The following is a 24,272-nucleotide window of genomic DNA, read 5'->3' on the forward strand; positions in this document are numbered from 1 at the left end:
TCCACACTTGTCAGGGTTAGCGTTCAGCCATTCGTAAAATTTTCCCATTGTTCTATCATGTGAACCAAGGCCGTTTTAAAAGTGCCCTCAACCCCCTGAAAAGAGTCTAATTAGAAAGTATGATATTGAACCACTTAATATAGCGGCAGGATCTGTTGTTTGCTGTTGAGAAACTTGTTTTCGCCCAATAAGACTGTTGCAAATAAAATCACAGTATTATTGCTGTAAATTCTATTCTTTTCAGCCCCCTTTTTTTTTATACTGAGCCTTTCGCATTTTTTTGTCCCATTTCCATCTTTCTTTCTTTTGATGTACCTTCTCTTTTGGCAGCTTTTACTATTTTAACAAATAATGCTGTTTCTAGTAGGAGTTGCGAAAGAAGAAGAGGAGGAAAAAAAAGCACTTTGTGTGAGGTCCTTGTAAAATGAACCTTCGGGAACTTTGCGTTATTGCTGCATTTTTTCCCCCCTTTCTCTCCTGCTTCTGTCCTTGACGTGTTGTGATTAGAAATTACATCTCCCGAGTAGACGGGATGAATACATTTTATTTTATCATGGCCATAATTTACATACATTTTGTTGTACCTGTTATTTCAGAGATTGGCACCCAAAGAAACAAGCAATTATGGTATTTAAATTCCATTGTGCCAGAAACTCCAGGGCACAGTCCAAAAAAAATAAAAATTCTTGCCTGCTGGGCTGCATGCAGTATACTTGTGTGAACATCGGTGCCTGCTGTTCACACATCATTTTTCACAGAAAGTTCCATCTGGAATAAAGGCGGTTACTGAAGGGCATTAGAACATTTGTTGTTCTCTGGCTGTAAGGACACCAGATTAATTTTGTTTGCACGGCTTGGTCTTGAGTGCCCCTGGTTCATCTTTTACTCGTTGCCATCACCACCGGCTGGGTGGTTCTGCTATCGTGGTCATTAGCTGTTCTCTATTTTGCAAAATCATTTAAATATTTTCAGCTTTTTTTTTCTTGGATGGAGAAAGTTGGGGGAGTAGATATAAATTTGCGTATTTACGGATATTATCATTGAATACCCCTAGAGCAATAAAGTCAGGCAATGCGAACTGGAAAGAATATGGCAAATATAAAGCTGCCTAGTGTAGTCTATCCTCAAAACACGGACTAAAGCTACCCAAAGACATAATAGCTGTGGGGTGAACAAGCGTTAAACCTCAACTGACACCTCTATAATACAATCACAGTAGAGCATGATTTGAATATACAAAGGGGAGAAAGCCCCCATTCTGACATTCAGTGGAGATCTTAGTGATCAGACCCCCACCCGATGTAATACCAGTTTTCACCTATCAAGTGTATGGGTGAAATCTTGAAAAATAATAAGGCCGGACTCACACAAATGATCCCGATTCCACATCTGGTTCCTGCAGCGGAATCCGGCTGTGACCACGAACGGCAACCCTGCATGTACTTGCTTTTTCTGCACTGCGGATGACCACGGATGCTCGCTGTTGGTCAGGCACAGTACAGATTTTTTTTTTTAAATGGTTATACTTCCACCCCGTCGCTAGGCGATGACGCGGGTGCCCGCAGCCTATCTGACAATGTGGATGGGCTGCAGGTCAGGCGACCTCCATTTACTTCAATGGAGACCACCCGCAGAAAAATAGAGCCTGCTGCAATTTTTTTCCCTACACTCGTGGAATACGCAATTCATTACCACGAGTGTGATGGAAAGACATTTTTGCATGCCATTTGCTGTGGATCCCCCGTGCAAACACCAACCGCAGTAGAAATCTGGTCATTTGGAGATCGGTCTAAAGCAACTCTCCGGTCCTGGACAAACAAATATGACCACACCACTTCTCTGACTACTTGATGCACTGTGCTGTAGTATGCATCATTAGTCTAAGAGACTACATGCTGCTTTGATTGGACAGTGCTGCTCATATGGACTGCACTGGCCAATCAAAGCAGCATGTAGTCTCTTAGACTAGTTTATAATCAGAGTAGCTTATAGTGTCTTAGATTAATAATGTATACTAATGTACAGTGCATCAGGTAGTCACAGAAACTATGTGGCCATTTTTTTGTTTAGTCCAGAGGGTCGCTTTAAGTAACTGGAATACCCCTTTAGGGATATCTAAGTAGATTTTAATCTATATGTGTGTTCTAGTTGTCTGTGTATCGCAAAGTCAACTCAATACTTCTACCAGCACAAAATTATTCAATAGTTCCACACTTCAAGGGCAACTCTGTCAAAAACATTTTTTCAAACCCTGCCACCCTCACCATATTGCCTGTCAAGCTCTGAAGTTCGCCTCTGTGTACTGCAGCCACTTCCATGCAGTGCAGCCACCTATCTGATGCTTATCAGGCATCATTTTGATAGTGAGAGCTTTTGTTTTCACTTTTGCATCTATTCCTTGATGCATTAGCATAGCATTAGCTAGAGTCTGTACCATTTCTGCTTGCTGGGAACACAGATTAATTTTCACTACCTTCTATATTTGCCTAAATAAGCTAAAGATCATAAGTATACAGTGAGGAGGATGAGCTGTAATCTCCTCTATTATAGCTGTGTGACAGGAGCTGTGGGATCATCATTCGCAACTGTGATACTAGTGTCTGTGTCCCCTTCTAAGCAGTTTCTTTGGTGGGGTCCATGTAAAATCATCATATAGACTGAGAAATTGACTCGTTTCAGACAACATAACCCCAAATAAAACTGAACTGGTCAGAATTTAAATTAAATGACCGAGTGAGGAAAAAGAGGCCAGGTGTTTTAGATACAGAGAAGTAACTAACCAAAGCAACACTAGCTCCCTTATATACAGTGATTCCCACTTAAGATGTTCCCACATAAGAAGTTTTCCCGCCTAAGGCCTCCTTCCCACGAACGGATTTCCGCCGCGTAATTCGCGGCGAAAATCCGCTGCGTTGCCCGCAGCTATTAGGTTCTATTGAACCTAATAGCTCAGGGCAGACGGTGCGGAATTCCACCGCGGAATTCCGCACCGTGAAATCTCCCGTCCTCACCCGCGGCATGCTCTATTTGACTGCAATGGAAGCCGTCCGTTCACGCTATCTCCCGCTGTAACACAGCGGAAGATAGCGTGAAAACGCTTTCCCGCCTACCGCCGCCGTGTCGTGTGACGTGGTGGGCGTGTCATGTGACGCGGCGGCGGTGGGCGGGGAAGCGTCATGCGGGAGCGAAGAGGCCGGATCCGCTGGTAAGTATGGGGTCTCTGGGGGGCTCCGCCGGGCTTCGGCGGAGCCCGTCACGCTCGTGTGCAGCCGGCCTAAAGAAATCAATTTGTCTTGGTCCCGAATTTTGGTCCATAAGATCAATGTAATTTTGTCCCACCTAAAACGTTTTCACTTAAGACTGTTTCCCCCTTCAGAACTGGCATTTCGTAGTTTCGAGGCGGAAAATTTTCTGATATAAAATGTTGTATACTAAATTTTTTTTTTTTTTTTTACCAACGCAATCCATAATCACAGAAACACATGCATTTCTTATGGTGTTATCTTTTATATTTACGGTATATTGCTTTTATACTAAGTGCGACATAGGTTTCCACTGTACGTGTGTTTAGGGAATCTCCGGAGTTTTCTCCAATCAGAGCCCCTTGACCAATCCAGGAACTGCTTTCATTGGTCAGGTGAACCAATGGGAGGAGAAGGGTCTGTTAGTGAGTACCTAGCATTCTCCCAGGTCTTCAAGCTTTTGCCCTGGAGTGCTGTGATTACCCTAATTTCACTATGCTCTGGCCACATCTCCTAATTAACTGTCATTAGCATCACCACTTTTTCTAAAAAAAAAAAGCAGTTAGAACTGTGGATCTTAACTTTTTTTGGCATTTCTCGCTTAAGAAGTTTATTTTTATACATCACCATTAAAAACGTCTTAAGAGGGACTCTGCCTAATATTTTTTCCCTCTTAAGAAGTTTAATTTGCTTGGTCCCCTGAAAAACGACTTAAGTGGGAATATAATGAGATAATGAATGGCCCTTTTAAAAACTTTTTCACATACCTTATTAAAACATGTTTAGGTTCTAGCAAATGAAACCTAGAGCTGCTGTTTGTGAGCCTTACACCCTCTCTTCTATCATTAAAGGGATTTAAAAAAAAAAAAAAGTCAATACCTATTCCTCCCCAGGCAGTCTACTTACTGCACCTTCCATTCACCAATCTTCTCCTGGTACCTGCAGTTCCTCGGGTCACGTAACCGCCGGCCAGCTGGATCCTCCTCTTCTGTTATACTGCGGCTTTCTTCTCTAAGCAGGTCACTGCCTAGCAGGAAGTGCCAGATGCTATGCCATGCTATTGCCGAGACAGTGCATACGCTCTGTCTCACGGCATTAGTATAGGAAGTCTCGCTACAAGACTGTGCACATGCGCGGCCTCAGCATTGGCCTGACATAGAAAATCGGCCGCTTCCTGCTGGACAGTGAACACTACGTCACTAGTGACTTAGCGTACATTAATCTGCAGGAAGACAATTGCAGCTTATGGACGCTTCGTCAGCGGAAGACGAAGAATCGGTCGGCTGGAGGTGAGGTGACCCGGGAGAAGATCGTCGGGGAGAAGGTGCGGTAAGAAGACTGCTGTATTCTTGTATCTTGACGCCACCAGAAGTACAGGTGGAGTCAAGATACAGAGTTTTTAATAGGGGGTTGACGCCCCCTGTTTGTGATTGGCTGCACGCTGTCCCCTTGCTCTGCCTCACTGGTTGTTCAGCCGGCGCTGTATAACATGTGGCTGGCTCTGTTTTACATGTCCCGCGGTGTGTCTCACTGCAGCAGCCCTATCTGCCCTTCCTCGGGCTCACAGGTGCTGTAGGTGCCGGCAGCTGCACAGCAGTGGTCAAGTGCCTCCGCTCCCTTTTACCAGGCCTTCGGTGAGTCTCCCTGCTGGCTCTTTTCTAATACCTCCCTTCACATTCCGCGGTACGGCGTGGGGGAAGGTGAGAGGCGACGGTCCTCAGATGTGCTTGGTGGCTGTGGATCTAGGTGGCAGCCGGCGCTCGGCACATGTCACCACTGCAGTGCGACATTTGACCGCAGCTGAGCGGCCGTGGGGCGCCTTGTGAAGGGCAAAGCAGTTGTCCAGCAGCAGAGACGGGGTGTATATTCCCCGACTAAACTGTGTATTTCTTTTTGCCTACCCTGAAGGATTAGAGTAAGGCCTCATGTCCACGGGAAAAATCAGGCCCGCTACGGATTCTCCATGTAGAATCCGTAGCGGGTCCCTCCTGCCCCGCGGACATGAGCGCTTAAAATAGGAATAAATCAGAATTAACTTACCTCTCACACGCTCCGGATACTTCCTTCGCTGCGGCGTCATCTTCTCTCGTCGCGGCCGGATCTTCTTTCTTCGGCTCGGCGGATGTGCATGATGACGTCGGTGACGTGCCCCGCGCATGCGCCGGGCCGAAGCAAAATGATCCGGCCGCGACTGAGAGAAGATGGCGCCGCTGCGAAGAGAAGAACCGGAGCGTGTGAGTAAAATCTGATTTTTGTGTCCCGCGGATCCGGACGGCTTCCATAGGCTTCAATAGAAGCCCGTGGGAGCCGTCCCCGCGGGAGACCCGCATGAAAATGGAGCATGGTCCAGATTTTTTCATGCTCCATTTTTTTTTTAAATCACTTTTATTGACGATCCGCGGGTCTTTATCTACCCGCGGGTGGTCAATGCATCCCTATGGGGTGCGGATCCGCGGGCGGGAGAAGAGTTAAAATCCGCTGCGGATTTTAATTCTTATTTTGCCCGTGGACATGAGGCCTAAGGGATTTGTATTCGTGTGAGGCTAACATTATTACCCTCCAGGCCAGACAACAAGTTTTCAACACGTCCTAGGACCTTCTTGAATCTAGCCAATCGGAAGCTAGGAGTGTTCCACTGTCAAACCCCCTAGCTTCTGGTGGCGTCAAGATACAATAATACCAAAGACTGCCTGGGGAGGAATAGGTAAGTATTGATTTTTATTTTTTTCTAATGGCAGAACCCCTATAATATCATTCACACAGTGCAGTAAAGTACTAGCAGAGCTGTACCATTACTACATAGCAGCAAAACTCTATGCAAATACATAAAGTTTTTGCTGTGACGTCACTGAGATAGCGTTTTTTAAATGTTTTTCATATATCTCTAATATGCCCCTGTTGGATGATAAGATGCTTGTATGCTATTTCTTATACCATTTTTATATGTAGTTTACTTCTAGATTTGAAAACTATTGATGACTTTTAATTTGGTAAAAGACATTTGGGGCCGTATGACTGAATGATCTACTTATTTAAGCAGCCCCCAGCACTCGCCACATTCTATACTCATTATATACTGCACTTTATAGAAGATATTGCTTCATTTGAAGTTAAGTTCTATATTAATAAAATCAAAGGGCTTTTGTTGAGAACCAACATGTGACGTCCAATATGTCTGTTTTTCATTTGAAATGAAGTAGTATTTAAAAGATTATGCCATGTAATATGTACACTTAAAATATTAATGGAAAGAGAGGGTATTCCGAGCCGTGTTTTATAACGGGCGTTTCTGAAATTTGTACGTTTTATTACGGCTTTGAAAAATGGAACAAATTATGAAACTCCTTCACAGATTAAAACACTTTTTAAACAATGTTTTGGCAAAAAAAAAAATAAAATCATCGGCGTGTTAATACCTTTTCATAGCCGTATAACGGTGGTAAGTGTAGTTCTTTTATCAGGATTGGCGTTCTGCCAGCCAAGATGGCAATAAAACCAGAATATAAATACCTTAAGATCTGAAAGGTTTTTCTGAGTGCCTTTTAATTCATTTTAATCTTATTAAGCTATTCAAAATTGTGCTGATCTCGCTGGCAGCCAAAAGGCAGAAGACACCGAGTGCAGCAAGTTGGCAGCGAAATATTTTAGACAGATTTTATAAATCACTGTATAAAATGTGTTTCCCTTGTAGGGCATATCGGAGCTTAGCGAGCCTTTATACATAGATGAGAAATATTGCAGTGCCATTGAAAACTTGCTGATTTTATTCATATTTTCAAAGATAATTTTATAATACATGGCATCTCAATGTAGATTGGCGCTTAAAGGGGTTGTCCACTATGAGCAACTCCTTTTCAGGTGCAAGGCTGCCGCCGCCGCAACCCGCCAGTCTGCTGAAATAAAACGCCCTGTAGGTCACAGATTAAGGCCTCATGTCCACGGGCAAAAGAAGAATTTAAAATCCGCAGCAGATTTTAACTCTTCTCCTGCCCGCGGATCCGCACCCCATAGGGATGCATTGATCAAATCCTGGACAGCCCCTTTAAATTGCAATGTTGTTCTAAACATAACATTAATGGGCCACTTTGGCTTAAACCCATTTTTCCATATCTCCCCCTCCCCCCCCAATACCTGATTGCATTTCACACTCTGGAGGTCTCTGTGTATTCCAGCCACTTTCTTGCAGTATGGTACACTTATGAGTCACTATCTTTATGCTGAAAATTTTTTTGGTTTCACTTTCACATCTAGACCATTTCTTTTTGCAGGAGGGACAGTTTAATTATCATTAGCTACTATAGTCCCCTAAATAAGCTACATACCTGGAGAATCAGGAGAATGAGCTGTGATCTCCTCTATTATAGCTTTGTTGCTCATCATCAGTAACTGTAACTGGAATGACTGTGCCCCCCTGCAGCCAGGTCCTGTATAACAACATCATACAGACTGAGAAATTGACTAGAAAATGACCACATAACCCCAAGTAGATCTCAGCTGGTCACAACTGAGATCACATGACCATCGGAGGGAAAAGAGGACCGGTGTTTCCATTATAGAGAAATAACTAACAAAGGTAACAAAAGCTCACTTTGATATACTAGGGGATAGCGCACAATGAATTTTTAAAAAATTGACCCTTTAAAGATAACTTACACAACTTCTAAAAGTAAGAATAAATGCCCATATTCGCAAAAAAATCGCTTACTATTTGATCACAGTTTTGTTATTGGTGACTCTCAGTCAGCATAAAAACTATTGCTGGAACGCTGGCTTCTCATTACGTGTAAGCGCTTCCCGCTCAGCTCTGCACATAGGTGAAACGCTGAGTGAGAAGCCTGCGATCCAGTGGCGAACTCTGCCAGTCTAAACACTCTTCACGAACCCTAACGACCTTATTGGTGACGTCAGTGCTCGTGACTGTCGTCCCATGTAAAATGGCCGTTCGACTGGTTACAATTGTTTCCCCTTACCAGCTGATAGCGTTTCAGCCTCTGAATGTAATCAAAAATGTTCTAATTCACTGACCGCAAACAACTTGTAATGGTGAGGGGTTGAAACATAAAGTGGCACATTTATGAATGGTTTCATGCCAGGTTTGGACGTTAAGAAGTCGCAAATGCGTATTTGCAGAACTTTCCTTCTTTCTGTGCTGGCCCCCTAAGTTTTTTAAAAGTAGGTGGGGCTTGTCAGGAGGGGGCGTGGCTGCCACAGTCTGACAGATTTATGTATAATTTACCCCAGAAACTGGCGTAAGTTATTCCAGTCAAACCTAGCGTACATTTGTCTAGGTGCACAGAGCTGTCAGAGATGTGCTGAATATGAGAAGAGTTGTGTGAATTTCCCCCAAAGTTTATTAGAAGATTGTAGAACTTTATATTGTGATTAAAAGGGTTTTTCCAGGCTTCAGAAAAAAATGAAAGTAATAAAAAGAAATAAGTCATGCTCTCCTCCTTCAGTGTGCCCACTCCAGCACTGTAGCACCGATCTGTGCCGCGCCGAACCATGAGGAAGCTGGCTGCGGTCATGTGCTGTTCATTGAGCATGTGACTGCTCCGCAAATCACAGACCTCAGCAGTGATTGAAGGAGGGAGCGTATAGGTCATGTCTTTATTTTACAGTATTTCACTGCCATTTAAAAAAAAAAATAATAAAAATTGGAAGTCCTAGAAAACTACGTATTTTGCCCACATTTTTGCATCCTCAGTATGGCTGTGTCTAACCGATGACCAAGTCTAACTGCGGGTCTCCTGACCACAACGCCAAGCATCATGGAAATCTGTGGTGCTCAAATTTTGGGCCAGAATACCTACCTGTATGATGGACCCAAAATGCAGACAAAATATTTGGGTTTGCCACTGGCATTAAGCATAATACCCAAACGGGCAACCTATTTGCCATTCTTGAAAGGAGTTCTCACTAGTCTCTACCTCTGTTGTACAACGGCTCCTTCATTCTATGGATTAGAATGCCTCATACATGGGAAACGTGGGGCATGTAATGTTTTGCTGGGAGGCTCCTCAAACTTTTGTAGTGGAAATAGAAGTAAATTATCCATACAACCCAAACATGATATGAAAACTTCGCAAATAGGATTCTTGTTCACAGCCAAGCTCAATGGCTTAGTGCCAATGAACATGTCTTGCTGAAAAATAACATATCATAAAAGATAATTGAAGCCCCATTGCCTGATGCTGTCTACATATGCGTTTAACATTTACCATGAGGATATGTTTAATGTGTCTGCATACACAGACGCTTGATGTACTGTACCGTTGTGTGTGGCACTTCACGGCAGCCAAGAGGGCAGGTCCCTTAATTACTTCCAATGTTGACATCAGTCATGTCTTATGAATCAGCTGCTGTAAGCCACTGAAACGCTCTTCTCATAGTAGATGGTGAGCTTGCTTTTTATGCCATAGGACGAGATAATTTTTCTTTATAGAATGTATGACCTTGTGTATATATGGAACAATATACGACATAATGTATTCCATTATTCTTCTCACTCCAACATCTTACATATTTACATTGAGAAAGTGTCACTGAAAAGATGCAGTCCGATTTAACCCAAGTCATAGGCTTTCGTTTTTGAGTTCTCCTTGTGAGTCTTTAGAATTCTGCCATGTGTTAATTACCGTATATCTTTCCCAGGAAAAGCTTGGTGACAGCGTTATCTAGTTGATGTCATTCAGCTTCTCCAGACTCTTGAATGACAAGTCTGCTTATTTAATGTATATATGAGTGGTTTCCTTTATCCTTTCGGGGAGCAGGAAAGGGGAATCCCCCAGTTAAACAGCTCCGTCTCTGGATGGAACTGAACAGCGCAGGACAGACCTAATTGACTATAATGGGGTCAGTCCACTTTCCACCCAGCTATAAACATATCTTTTTTTTTTTTCCTTCTTCCATCCAAAAGCCGGGCAGCTGTGTGGAAAGAGGACGGACCCTATTATAATCAATGGGGTCATCCAGTGCTGCTCAGTTCTGTCCGTAGACGGAGCCTTTTGACCGTGGGGATTCCCCTTTCCTGGGTGCATATGTGTATATGTGCATATACCCAAATATGCAAATACCTGTAGACCCAAAGCTATATGTATATAGCTTTGGGCCTTCTGTGCCAAAAACTATGTAAAATCAATATGCTAACTGTGTCGCTGGTGCATCACTCGGGTGTCACGGCATTTGATAGGTGACATCACCCGGTCTTCTGGCCTGGTGACATCTCATAAACTTGTCACATGGGATTCTAATGTCGAAGCTCCCGCTGGGTTTATAGGATGTCCCTGTCGGGCCTCCGATTGGCTGCAGCAGTCACATGGCTAAACAACCCACGTCGCCGTTGAGAACCAAATAAACAAGGCATCGGAGGATGGCAGCTGTGGTCCGGAGGTGAATATTGTAGTATTTTTTTTGTTTGTTTGTTTTTTATGCAACTCACCCCCCCCCCCCCCCCCCCCCCCCACACACTGACTGTAATATTCCTTTAGGTCGGAAACCCCTTTAAATTTATGACCTTTTTAAAAGAAAATCATCCGTTGTTTGGACTTGGAAAGCCCCTTTATATATCTGCCATGGGAGCTTTCTGAATTTATAATGCATGCTTTATTTCCGACCTACTCTAATGAATAAAACAAGAGGCTGTAGAATATCATAATTGCAGAAGTAAATTCAGTATTAACCGCCTAACAAGCTGGATGAACAATTGGTTTCAAGGGCTTTGAATGTCTGCCTGAACATCTAGGCTAAATGCTTTTCCCAGTAGCCAAAACAACAATGATGATGTGTTCAGATCACACCCAATCAAATCCTGTGAATACAAAGTTAGATCATGCGTTCCAATCCAGTTTTGGATTCAGGGTTTCCTTAAAGGCTTTCTCTTTTTGCTGTTATACAACGGTGCCATCTGCTGGCTAAAGCCAGTGTGTGTGCGCCAGAGAGGCTCCGACATTGGAGGGGCTGACAATAGATTGTAAGAATACCCTGTCGGACATCTTCTGACAATGGAGCTGTACAAGCTTCAGTCAGAATGTAGGAAGACATCAGACAGTGGATTAGTAAGGGTTAATAGAAGGTAGCAGATGACGGTATGCATATACAAGAACTATTATGTGATGGTGCTGCATGAAAATTGAACACTTTCAGTAATGCTCCCACATAAATCACACCAGATCCGTAGGGGTCACAGCAATAGTGGCCCCTTCTGTAAAAATAAATTATTGTTTAAAGCAGATTACCCTTATCAGCCTTGTTTAACCCCCTTAGTGATGAGGCCTGTTTGCCCCTTAACCCCTTGAGTGGTGGGTTTCTTACCTCCCTGTCGTACCCACCAGGGCAGCTTTTTTAAATGGTCTAATCGTTTAATTTCAACTAATTTTCGCGTTCCAATAGCCATAACCTTTTTCATTTTTCCATTGACACAGCCATATGAAGGCTTGTTTTTTGCGGGACAAGTTGTACTTTTTGATGGCATTATTTGGGTATATATAATGTATTGCATAACTTTTGTAAAAAAAAATTGTAGGGAGATTAGGGGAAAAAAAAATCCTGCCATTTGTTTTTTCAATTTCATTTTTACAGCGTTCGGTGTGCAGAATAAATAGTGTGATAACATTATTCTATGAGTCACACGATTCCGGCGATACCAAGTTTATACAGGTTTTCTATGTTTTGCTATTTTTGTACATTTAAAACATTTTTTTTTTCTTAAAGGTTTGCTTTTGTGTTGCCACATTCCAAGAGCCGTATAATTTTATTTTTCTATTGCCAGAGCTCTAGAAGGCCTTGTTTTTTGCGGGATGAACTCTAGTCTTCATTAATCTAATCTTTTGGAACATGTAATATTTTGATCGCTTTTTATTCCATTTTTTTCTAGTGGCAAGATTAACAAAATCTGTAATTCTGGCATGTTTTTTATTTTTATTTTTCACTGCATTCTCTAAGCAGTATAAATAATATTTTACAGTAATTCTACAGGCCGGTACGATTATACCAATACCAAATTATAATAGTTATTTTTCTTTTTCACGATTTTTTTACACATTTAAAAAAAAAAAGTAATAAAAGTTTAAATCACCCTCCTTTTGCCATATCTATAATAAAAAAATGTAAATCATAAAAGAAAAATACATATTTGGTATCGCCGCGTCCATAAATGTCCAATCAATCAAAATAGTACATTATTTACCCCACACGGTGAACGTAGTCCGAAAAACCCCCCCAAAAAACCCTCCACAAATACACTTTTTCAGTCACCCTGTCTCCCTGAAAAAATGCAATAAAAAGCGATTAAAAGGTCGTATGTATTCTAAATTAGCACTAAAGGAAACTACAGGACATCCCGCAAAAAATGAGCACTTGCTCAAGTACGTCGATGGAAAAATTAAAAAGTTATTGCGCGCAGAAGATGCAGCAGAAAATAATTTTAAAAAATTAAATGTCTGAAAAAAAATACAAGTACTACAGGAAAAAAAACTATACAAGTTTGGTATCATAGTAATCGTACCGACCTGTAGAATAAAGTTATCTTGTCGTTTATGTTGCAGTTTGTGTGCCGTAGAAACAAAACGCACTGAAAGATGGCGGAATGTCATTTATTTTTTCATTTTACTCCACTTAGAATTTTGTAAAAGTTTTTCAGTACGTTATATGGTACTTTAAATAGCACCATTGAAAAATACAACTCGTCCCGCAAAAAACAAGCCCTCATGCAGAGACGTCGATGGATAGATAAATAAAGGAGTTATGATTTTTTTAAACTGGGAGGAAAAAAAGAAATGGGGAAAAAAAGAAAAAAGGGGCCGTGTCATTAAGGGGTTAAATAATGTACTAACTTCCTTCTCTGGGTCATTACGACGCGGGGATACCACATGTGTAATTTTAATTTTTTACAAAGTAAAGGGAGACAAGTGTTTTTGTTTTTTATTTTTTAACTTTTTTTTTTTTAATCGCTTTAGGGGACTTCCACAGAGACCCATCAGGACCCCCTGATCACATTCCGGGGGTCCAATGATGACAGCGCTTTACATGCTGCAGTCACATAGACTGCAGCATTTAAAGGGTTAACAGCAGAGATCCGAGGTTTTCTCTGATCTCTGCTGTAAGAGCTGGTGCCTGGCTGTCCTCTGACAGCCAAGCACCAGCTCTCCCTGCCACAGAGACCATCGGCTTGCTTCTGACAAGCCAATGGTCTTTATGGCAACCTGTAAACAAACTAGTGCAGGAGTTTGAAATTAAAAGCGGGAGATTGCCGGCAGATCGTCAGTGTCTCCCTGCTTCTTATTTCAAAGTCCTGAACTTCTCTGTGTGGGTCTGTGCAGGCAGAGCACAAACCCACAACTTGTGGCATTGTGCCCTGCAGCTCCCATAGTGATACATAGCCCGGAAATCTTCCAGGCTATATGGCTATGGGCAGTGGAGCTCCTCCCAGAAAATTTCCAGGTGTGCCACTCCAACTGTTAATAACCAACTAATCTTTCAGTTTTTTTCATCAGCGCATTCCTAGAGCCATGACTTCTTAATTTTTCCATCGACATAGCTACAAGAGGGCTTGTTTTTTGCAGGACAAGTTCTGTTTAATTACATCATTTTGGGGTACATATATTGTACCGTATAACTTTTTTATTTATTTTTTTTAAGGGTATTGGGGAGAAAAGAAAATGAAATTCCGCATTTGGTTTTTGGATTTCATTTTTATGGTGTGCAGCATAGAAAATAAATAATGCAATATTATTTTCTGGGTCATTACCATTCCGAGGATGCTACATTTATACGTTTTTTCATGTTTTAATATTTTTGAACGCCAAAAACACTATTTCTTTTTTTAAGTTCTTAAGGACATAGCCTATTTTGGTAATAAGAACACAACTATTTTTTCAAATATTCATCTCCACTTTTCAAAAGCCATAACATTTTTTATTTTTCCATAAACATGGCCAAATGAAGGCTTGTTTTTTTTGCTTGGCTAACTGTAGTTTTTATTTATAATCTATAATACATTATTGCTCACAATAGCGATCATAGGCCATGGCATGCCTAGAAACCTGTGCATGGCATCCGCTTGCCATGGTAAGCTATCAGACCTCCATGATTACATCATGGAGTGCCAGTGTCGTTGTAAAGGGAGCACACACTCTCCGTGAACAGTTTTACATGCCATGATGTACATTGATCGCGGCATATAAGGGGTTATGAGCGGGAATCAATTTCCTCATTGATCCCCTGTTGTTGCTCCTGCTAAAGGATGTCGGGCTCACTTCTGATCCTGCACCATCCACAGGATGTATGTTTACATCCTGTTGCATTAAGTGCTCCCAGCCAGGATGTAAGCTTATGTCTTGTGGCGTTAAGGGGTTCAGAGCTTGTTTTTGTGTTGCCCCATTCCAAGAGGCATAGCATGAATTTTTTTGAGGAATGAACACTAGCCTTTATTTATCAAATTTTTGGCAACCTATAAAATTTTGATTGCTGCTTGTTTCATTTTTTACTAGAGGCAAGATTAACAAAATCTGCATTACTGCCATGTTTTTGATTCTTATTTTTACGGCTTTCTCTGTTAATTTGTGGCACCACCATAACCTCCATACAGCACGCACACTGTCTTGGGGTTATATTCGACTCTGATCTCTCCTTTACCCCCTACATCCAATCTCTGGCCCGAACAGGTCAGCTGCACCTCAAAAACAATCTGCTCTTTTCTCACTGTGGACATGCTAAAAGCACTCACTGTTGCCCTCATCCACTCTCGGCTCGATATTGTAACTCGTTGCTGATCGACCTCCCCCGCACCAGACTCTACCCTCTCCAATCCATCCTGAATGCGGCAGCCAGGCTCATCTTCCTGTCCATCCGCTACTCGGACTCCTCTGCCCTGTGCCGGTCACTACACTGGCTGCCTGTTAAATACAGAATACAATTTATTCAACAGGCACAGTCATTTGCGACACAACAAAAGAGATCTAACCTTCTAACACCTCGGACTAGGGAAGATGCATCTAAATTACGTATCATCGGTACTTATGGTACAGGCACGAACCAAGTCTGCGGGGTGTTTTCCCGGTATTGGGACATTTTGAAAAAGGATGTTGGCTTAGCCAGCCATCTGTCGGACACTCCTGCAATTACCTATAGAGGTGGGAGAAATATCCCCAATAGGGGGTGGGTACTGCATTGTTGTCTCTGGCCTGAACGGACGATCGGGACTACAGTAGTAAGTTAGATGTCGCTATGACAAAATGTATGGCAGTGTCCCGCTTGCTGCTAACTATAGGGTGCTCAAATTATGCATGACTAAGTGAGAGATGGTAATTGAACAGTACACATGGGTGATTCGCCTAAGGTCCTCTGTCCCCTGTCTACGAATTGGACCCTGGGACTGTCTCCATCCTCTGAGGCGGCACTTTGCTCATACTCCACACTTATTTATGCCTCTAGCCTACCATCAGGGCTACAGGCCACTTTTCATCTTTACTTTATATTGTATCGTTTATTTTCAGGAGCAATTACTAGGCAGGCAGGGCATTGGTTTGGGGAGATACTAAAGGAAAAAGAAACCTTAGTAGTAGTGCCAGCTGAAATCAGCAGTTTGATGCTAAACACTGATATCATCATTACTAAGCAAGTTTCTATAGCAACATAGGTCAGCAGTAGATAGTGACTACGACATCGCAGAATAGGACGTACAAGTCCTCATGAAGTACATCCATGTAGTGATGAGTGACCTCTGACCACCAGTCTGTCTAATGATTTGTGGTCTGCTGAAAGACTTGTGGTGTTTTTTTCCTTTTGACCATGCATACAAAAAACACCCACTGCTCATCTGATCTCCCTTTTTCCTGAGTGCCTGCCAATTTTTTGGTATCCTAGTAGTAGACTCCGACTCTAGTGATTTGATGATCAAATAAATGTGTAACGGTTCCTGAAGAACTGCCATATTGCCAGGGAAACGCGGTAAACCAAGCAACATCTATTGGGAGTTAAAACAATATTGAATTTTTGAGTTGATTACTGGGATTTCTTTGAGATACTCAAACTCCGATCACTATGAATCGACCAACACCTATTGGGAGTAAAAAAAAAAAATTTGAATTTTTTTTTGAGCGAACTACTGCGGTTTCTTTGAGATACTTAAACTCTGATTACTATTGGTTCAATGGTGCACGTAAAGTAAAGTACCCAAACTATAACCAATTGCTCTTTAGTTACGGAACCCACGTCCCATGTGGTAGTCCGAAACATGTGTTTTTGTATGTCCTTGTAGCTTTTATTTTAACCAACCTAAGTAAAGATTTATATTTTATTTTAACCCATTCCAATCCACTGTCTGACGTCTGAAGACATTACGATGTAAGGCTGTACAGCTCCGATGTTGGAAGACATCTGTCGGGGTTCTCTTACTGTATATTGCCAGCCTCTCTGCTGTCGGAGCCTATCCAACGTGTCACCTCATGCAGTACTGGCTTTAGCCAGCAGATAGCGCCATTGTGTAATGACACAAAAAGAGTAAGCCCCCTAGAAAAACCAGGATACAAATTGGATTGGAAAGGGTTAAACGTCTATTCTGTGAAGGGCCTTTCAGAATACAATTTAAACTCACTACCTTCATCCACAAAGCTCTCCACAGCACCGCGCCGCCCTACATTGCCTCCCTCATCTCAATCCACCACCCAGCCCGGGTCCTCTGCTCCGCTAACAAAATCAGACTGAGTGCCCCTTTAATTCAAACCTCTCATCTCCCCCTCCAAGACTTCTCCAGAGCAGCACCAGTCCTCTGGAATGCGCTACCTGAATTTATCCGGGCAGTACCTGACTCACAAAACTTCAGGCGTGCCCTAAAAACGCACCTCTTCAGGGAGGCATACCACATCTCCTAAACCAAACCCCTCTGTACTCCGCCTGATAACATGCCCTCTGTCCTAGTGACTGCAATCCCTGCTAGCCGTAATCAACCACCCCCTGCAGTCATACCAATTCAGCCACTATACAGCTTAAGTCTGACCTTTGTTTGTGTATAGCATCCCACACTCTCGACCTCGCCAAACCGTGCACATTTCCAGCCCCTTTACCTTCTGTATAATCCCATTATCTGTAGTATGTAAGCTCGTTGGAGCAGGACCCTCACCAGTACTGTTTATATAGAATATACATATAGACAAACAACACACAAACGTAGCAAAGGAGGAAAGGTAGGGTTTTGACATTTTTTTTAAATAGTTTTTTGTCCCACTAGGGGACTTGAATAAAACCATATTTTATCGTTCTTATAATGCTCTGCAATACTTTGCATTTACCTCAGCATGTAAAGAATTAAACAGTAGGGATCAAAGGTTTCTCAGTTTCCCGCTGTTTGAACAAGTTCCAGGATTCTGATGCAGCGCCATTAGGAAAAAAAAAAATTTGCATTAAAATAAAATTCCGTAATGGGTGCTGTCAAAAGGCGTATGGCAGGTCATTGAAGGGTTAATGTCTCTACAATGCTATTGGCATAAGTACTGTTAAAAATCATTCAATGGATATATTAGATATAAATAATATATCAGTAATTCCTGACTTATTACTTAACAGTCGCCCCCCCCCCCCCCCACGTGATACAATTCAGGTAGGTGTTCTTTAGTTATAAAAGCAATTTTTTTCAGCTGTATATTTAAGATTAAAAATAGAATATTGCGTTTTCTGCCAGATTAGTACATTTTATTATTTCGTGTTGTACCTCTTTACTCCTGCCTCCATGCTTGTTCAGTGACTTGCTGTGCCTCTTCCTTAGCTTGTACCGTACTTTAGCTATTTCAAGTGAAAAATCAAAGCTTCTGATCTAGCAGAAGAAACTGCCAAAGATGCCGAAGTCATCTCCTTACATGGTGGTCTTAATGTCTCATAACTGTTTGCTGCTATAAAAGAGCTTTTTTCCTACAATTGCCTCTTTCACCAGAATCCATTCTGCTTGTTTTTGTTTGGGTTTTTCCTTAAAGCGTCTCTTGTAGGGGCTCTCCTTTTAACTTGCTTGGAACTGTGGAAGTTTCTTTTGGATCTAGCAACATCTCCCTTTTTGGAACCAGTGCCTCATTTCTACAAGATCGTCTTCTTCCTACATAAAAAGGAGGTGGCTTCGGGCCAGATTGTAACACTTTAAGTGTTGACAGGTACAGTGCTATGGCAAAGCCGAGATATCTATTAAAGGACAAGTGACTATAGATTTGAGAGTAAGCTTTCTTTCTGTGTGACATTTGTTATTGAGGACCTTCCAGACAGGAAAACATACATGCAGATCTTCTGGCAAAGTGGCTCAGTTTTTCCTTCACTCTTTCTCTATGATTTTCCACATAGATACTTTTTATTTTCTTTTTTTTTTTTTCTCTTTATTTCAGCCAAGTCATTCATAAATTTTTACACCTTTGCTTTAAATTTTAAATTTTGTTTTTTGGGGTTTGGAGCAAAAAGTGTCCACCTGAAAATGTGCCCAAATTATACTAAGCTCACTTAAATCCAAGAAAATAGTAAGATGTTCTTTACGGCATAGACTAAGCTTTGCTTTTGGGAAGATACAACTCTGTTTACAACGCTAGGGTTGAGAGACTAAGGAAATAATGGATTTATTAAAATAGCATCATTTTATTTTTAGTAAGTTTTTTTTTTATAGTAATAACTATAATACGTCTGGGCTCAACACTGTGAGTAAAACACTTCCAATGGTATTAGTTTTCTTCTAAGTCTCAGCTATGAGGGAGCAAATGGTACTATTTGTAAATTCACAGCCCATGCTAAGAATTAAGGGGTGTAAATAATAATAATATGCATATGCAACTCCACTAGACTAGTAGAACCACTGGTGTGGCTTATAGGCTTCACTTTCTGTTGCAACTTTTTGCATGCCATTGCCTTCTGCGTGGGCAGTCAGCTAGGTCCATATCACAGTGTACTCTATTATTTTTAATCTTTCCTCATATTTTTTGTCCTTTTATTTGTATTGCTAAGTACAGCTTAACCCTGCTGCTTAGTCTTAAATCATCATACACACATTAAATAAATATCAGCTGATTCCACGGATTTCAGTGTAATTGGCCGACAATCTAATGTGCATGGAGTCAGCGTAAAGGCTTCTATTAAATAGAGGTGTGTTGAAAAAGGATCGGATGTTTGAACACGCCTGACCCTTTGTTCTACTGGCATCCACCTATCCTCCTCTCCCTATTAAAATAAACATGCATATTTGGATCCAGCAGTTCAGATTTCTGGAAAAGTTGAAGGAAATGGAGAGCAACAATCTTGCATGAAATAGCCAATTAGGGGCTTTGGGCTGACTGGGAAGTGCATACATCATGGTATACCTTTATGATTCGTAAGTAAAGCCTGACCTTTCCTGGATATGTTAAGGATTTGGTGCCATGGGAAAAAAATCTCTTCCAGTTACAAGGTGAAAGTACCCTCGGTATTTTTTTGCTTCACTGTTACATGATTCAGCCTACATAGAAGTAATAGGTTATAGGATTTTTTGAAGTGGTGGGTTTTCGAATTCTTTTTGAAGCTTTCCAAGGTGGCGGAGAGTTTAACGTGTTTGGGTAGCACGATTCAGAATGTAGGTGACAAATCCTGGAGACGATTGGGTGGAGCAGGCTTAAAGCCCCTTTTACACAGCACGATTATCGGGCAAATTGCTCATTAGATCAAGCGGTGTGCTTGGTAATTGTAATGTGTGACTGCATGCAGTGAAAGGCCAATCAGCGATAATTCTCTGATTGAGTCTTTCTTGCAGACCTAAAAAATATTGTTGGTCTGCCGCTGCATCTGTCTGTGTAAACGTATGTTGTTCACCTATAAGCAACTGCCTGTTTACTGTGAATGGAGGCGAGCAGACCAGAACAAACCCCACTCTGCCTCAAATCACTGAGCGATGGTCACTTCAGTGAAAAAGCATCACTGTGTATTAAAAAAGTTTAAAGAAGAGCCGAGAAGGAGATCTTGCAATGCCAGAGATTGTGTGGGAAGGTATCCAGATATTAGGTCAGATGTATGGAGGGACAGGTTGTGAATAGCCTTGTATGGCCACCTGCACACATCCGAGTTTTCCTTGTGGAATCCGCAACAGGTGTCTGCCTCCGGATTCCGCAGAAAATACCTTCTGTAGCATGCGCTGACAAAGCATTTTTTCCTGCCCATGGGCGAAAAATCGCAGCATACTCTATTTGAAGGTGGATTCCGTGTGGACTGCTTCTATTGAAGTCAATGGAAGCCGTCCGACCCACAACCCTTCTACAATCATCATTGCGGAAAGGTCGAGGGATCCGCGCCATCACCTATAATAGATAAAGATGGCAGCAGCATCAAAGGTGTAGAGTAGGCAACGTTTCGACTACATGTCTTTATCAAGCCAGGCTTGATAAAGACATGTAGTCTAAATGTTGCCTTTTAATGACATGGAGCAATAAAGGAACTTGGATTTTACTCTACACCTTTGATGCTGCCGCCATCTTTATCTATTACGGACTGATCTTGGGGATTGAAGGTTCACGATCCCATTTTTTGGTGGCTTTGCATAATTAGACCTCACCCTGTTTTGGAATCCATCTTTGAGTGCTGCCGGACATCTGCATACTGGATTCTGCGTTATCACCTAGTGACAGTGCGGCATTATATGTACTACGCATGTATGCCGAAGCGACGGTTGGCACATCTGCTGTGCAGAAGAGAAGAATCCGGACAGGTACGTGGGGGTCACCGGCCGGGCACAGGGTCTGATTTCGCTGCAGGATCCCGCATGTGGAATCTGACCCGGTGGTGTGCAGGTTGCCTAAGACATTGATAATACCTTGCATTAGGTTCTCTGGACAATGGGAAGCCAGTGAAGGGATTGGCAGAGAGGAGAGAAGGGAGATGAACTGGGGGTGAAGTTGATTAGCCAAGCAAAAAAGATGAGCATTGAATGGGAGGTCATAGAGAAGGATGTTGTGATAGTCTAGATGGGAGATGATAGGGCATGCACTCACCTTTTTGTTGACTAGTGGTGAAGGAAAACATTGTATCCAAGAAATGTTTTTGAGCTGCAGGTAGCTAGGGCTTGTATGGCAGTTTATTCTGAAGAAGTCATCCAATAGTTTAGTTGCACTTTAAGTAGAGCACTTCATGAGAAATATCATTGCACTGAAGACCCGCATCGCACTGCATTATTGAGGTATTGCATTACTCCTGTGTCCTTAAGCTCCTTTTCATATTTTCATCACAGGCTCTGTTCGGAGCCTTTGGCGTGACATCTCTGACAAATTACTGTAGCATGCTGTGCTATTTTGTCCGGTAAATGCTGGTGGCAAGACGTAGACAGTGGGGTCCCCAAGGCATCGTGTAATGGATCCGCTCCTGTCTGGCATTACTTTTTCTCTGACTGAACGGGAAAACGGAATGTCCCAATGCAGATGGGAACAAAGCCTTAATAGAGATAATCAGTAGAGTTGAGCGAACATACTCTGCCGAGCTTGATGCTCGTTCGAGTTTTAGCGTACTCGATGGTGCTTGTTACTCGAACAAGCATCAAGCAGTGTTCAACCCAGCACCAGTTTTTGGGAGAGAGTGAGAGAGAGAGAGAGAGAGAGAGACTGAGACGAACCTAGGAAGAAAAAAAAAGCTCGGCACCCGGCATCCCACATACAAAAATGCTCGAGTCTCCCATTGTAGTCAGTGGGGTTCGTTACTCGAGTAGAGCTCTCGAATTTTACGAAAAGCTCGACTCGAATAACGCGGACTCCAGCATTTGGGTGCTCGCTCATCTCTACTAATCAGTCATTGACTACAACGGCCTGTATGTTCACTTAACCATTTGTCTGGACTATAGCTATAATAGTTATGTGGTCTAATAAATCTCCGGGCTACTTTAAAGATGTCTAGCGATGGCTCTATAATAAATGGACCAGTGTTGGTGTGGAAATTGAATGGTAAATGGCGCTAGAGAAAAATCTTTGAGCATTTCCTCTTTTAGGTTATTGACTGAAAATAAGCCCATGATATAACTAACTTACATTTTCATTACTACAATGGACCTATATTTTCCCGTTCGTTTGCAAGATCTAATGACCCCTTTTATTCAGTATGAAGATAGGGAATGTACTTTATTTAATGTGTTTATAACTTGTTGGTACTTTTCTGTTTTTCTTGTAGCAACTCGAATTGGTGGAGCCCAGCGGCTGGATACACGTGCCCTTAACAGATGCACATAAAAGATCCATCCGAACTTTCATGATCCAGATAGCAGTTTTGGCAAACCATCAGAACGGAAGAGATACTCATATGCGACAGATTAAAGTGTTTACACCAGTGGAAGAAAGCTCCATAGGCAAATTCCCCAGATGCACAACTATTGATTTTATGATGCATCGTTTCATCAGGTGATCTAACCAAGATGCAATAAATAGTTGACATTAATATGTTCCTATATGGAAACTTTTATTTTTTTATTGTTGTGGTAAGATATAATTTTATTCCGTAGCACAACGTTTTTATTGTTTCAAGTCATTTTATTCGAACAGGGCAAAGCATCAAATATAATTTGTTTTCTGATCACCAGTTATTGTGATGTTCGTATACTTTTTGTTTTCTTTTTAATGCTCGCAGTTTTACAAAGGAGTAATTCAATTAAAACTGGTAATATATATATATATTTTTTCCCCCCAACTGAATTCCTTTAGAAGCTGTCTTCATGCCAGAATACACGTATTTTCATTTTTACCTTATTTTAGTTTTTTTAACACCGTTCTATTGCGGAAAGAAAGAAAAACAAAATATTTGATTTACTTTTTAGTACTATGTTGTCTGGTTTCCATCGTTGGTTCTGGTATTTTTGACTTGTCTTCCCATCAAAAATACTGAAACTCCCGACGGGAAACTGCATAACCAAGTGTGAACAGAGCTTCATGTGAACATTTTCAGTTAGCCATATGCACAATTTGTTCCAAAATGAGTTGGCCACTTGAGTTCAGTCACTTCATTGTTCTTCATATTACCTGTTTTGATGACTGTTTTGCTATCTTTATATCTTGCTTTACGTTTGTTACCTAGAATGCAAAAGCTTTTTTCCCCATTTCATTTCTATTGTGCCAAACATGATTTGCTCCCTCATTTGTAATATGGCTGCTTTTATCCGTGTTTCTCATTTGATATTTTAACCTGTGTCATGAAAAAGCAAAGCTATTACTGACGGTGATTAATTCCTAGACCCTGTTTATCCTTTAAATTTTCCTAATAAACTGTTGTTCACAATAGCCTTTTATATACCCGTTTTTATTTTTTTATGTGCAACAGATGAAAGCATTAGTTTCTATTAAATATAGCAGTAATAGGCTTGGGGAGGAGGTAAATGTTAAAATATCACACTTACCTTGTTTGTGTTTGTTTTATTAAAAATTTTTTTTGTTATAGTATTGTATATTGTTACATATTGGCTAGGACCTAAAAGTTCACTGCCACTTGAGTGAGGCCCAATGTCCAAGGGTGGAATTGAATTGCGGAACGTGCGAGTACGATCCGAAGTTTAAGCCACCCATTGAGAATCGTGGGCGCCTTCAGCTGAATCTTAGCATGTGGATTTGATTTGCAGACCTTTTTGGTTCGGAAAACAAATTGCAGCATGTTCCATTTTTCTGCGGGACCCACACAGACGGCTTCCATTGAAGTCAATGGAAGCTGTCCGATCCGCGGGCTGCCCACAGTTGACACTGCAGATGGGCCGCGGATCCCACGGGAAAGCAGGAGATTTAGAGAAAAACCTCCACTGTGCATGTGCAGTGGTGCGTCTGCCCGCATCTGAAGTGGTAAAGATGGAAGGCACGCACAGCCACGCAGAGGATCTGGATGGGTAAGTAATGCCCTCTTGCCACTGGCAGGGTGGGATTCTGCTGCGTGCTCCTGCCTGCGGAATCTGACAAGCCCATGGACATGAGTCACTATTTTTTAGCTGGACATAAACCTTTGAACGTTGTTCAAGTGACCTCAATTTCAATACATTCCTCTATAAACATCTACACGTGAATCATCTGAGCTTAGCTTGTGTAGGGG

General features: G+C 41.8%; 1 protein-coding gene across 6 annotated transcripts in view; it reads left to right on the forward strand.

Moving 5' to 3' along the window:
* Window positions 1-23,479, forward strand: part of ANAPC10 (anaphase promoting complex subunit 10) — a 64,846-nt gene extending 41,367 nt beyond the window's left edge. For all 6 annotated transcript variants that reach the window (XM_066573685.1, XM_066573690.1, XM_066573688.1 and 3 more), the window contains exon 5: window positions 22,380-23,479. In XM_066573685.1, coding sequence (XP_066429782.1) covers window positions 22,380-22,610 — 231 coding nt within the window. In that variant the 3' untranslated portion in view covers window positions 22,611-23,479. The remainder of the gene's footprint in view (window positions 1-22,379) is intronic.
* The last annotated feature ends 793 nt before the right edge of the window (window positions 23,480-24,272 follow it).

Source organism: Eleutherodactylus coqui, chromosome 7 (genome assembly GCF_035609145.1).
Source record: "Eleutherodactylus coqui strain aEleCoq1 chromosome 7, aEleCoq1.hap1, whole genome shotgun sequence".
NCBI classification, from domain to species: Eukaryota; Metazoa; Chordata; class Amphibia; order Anura; family Eleutherodactylidae; genus Eleutherodactylus; species Eleutherodactylus coqui.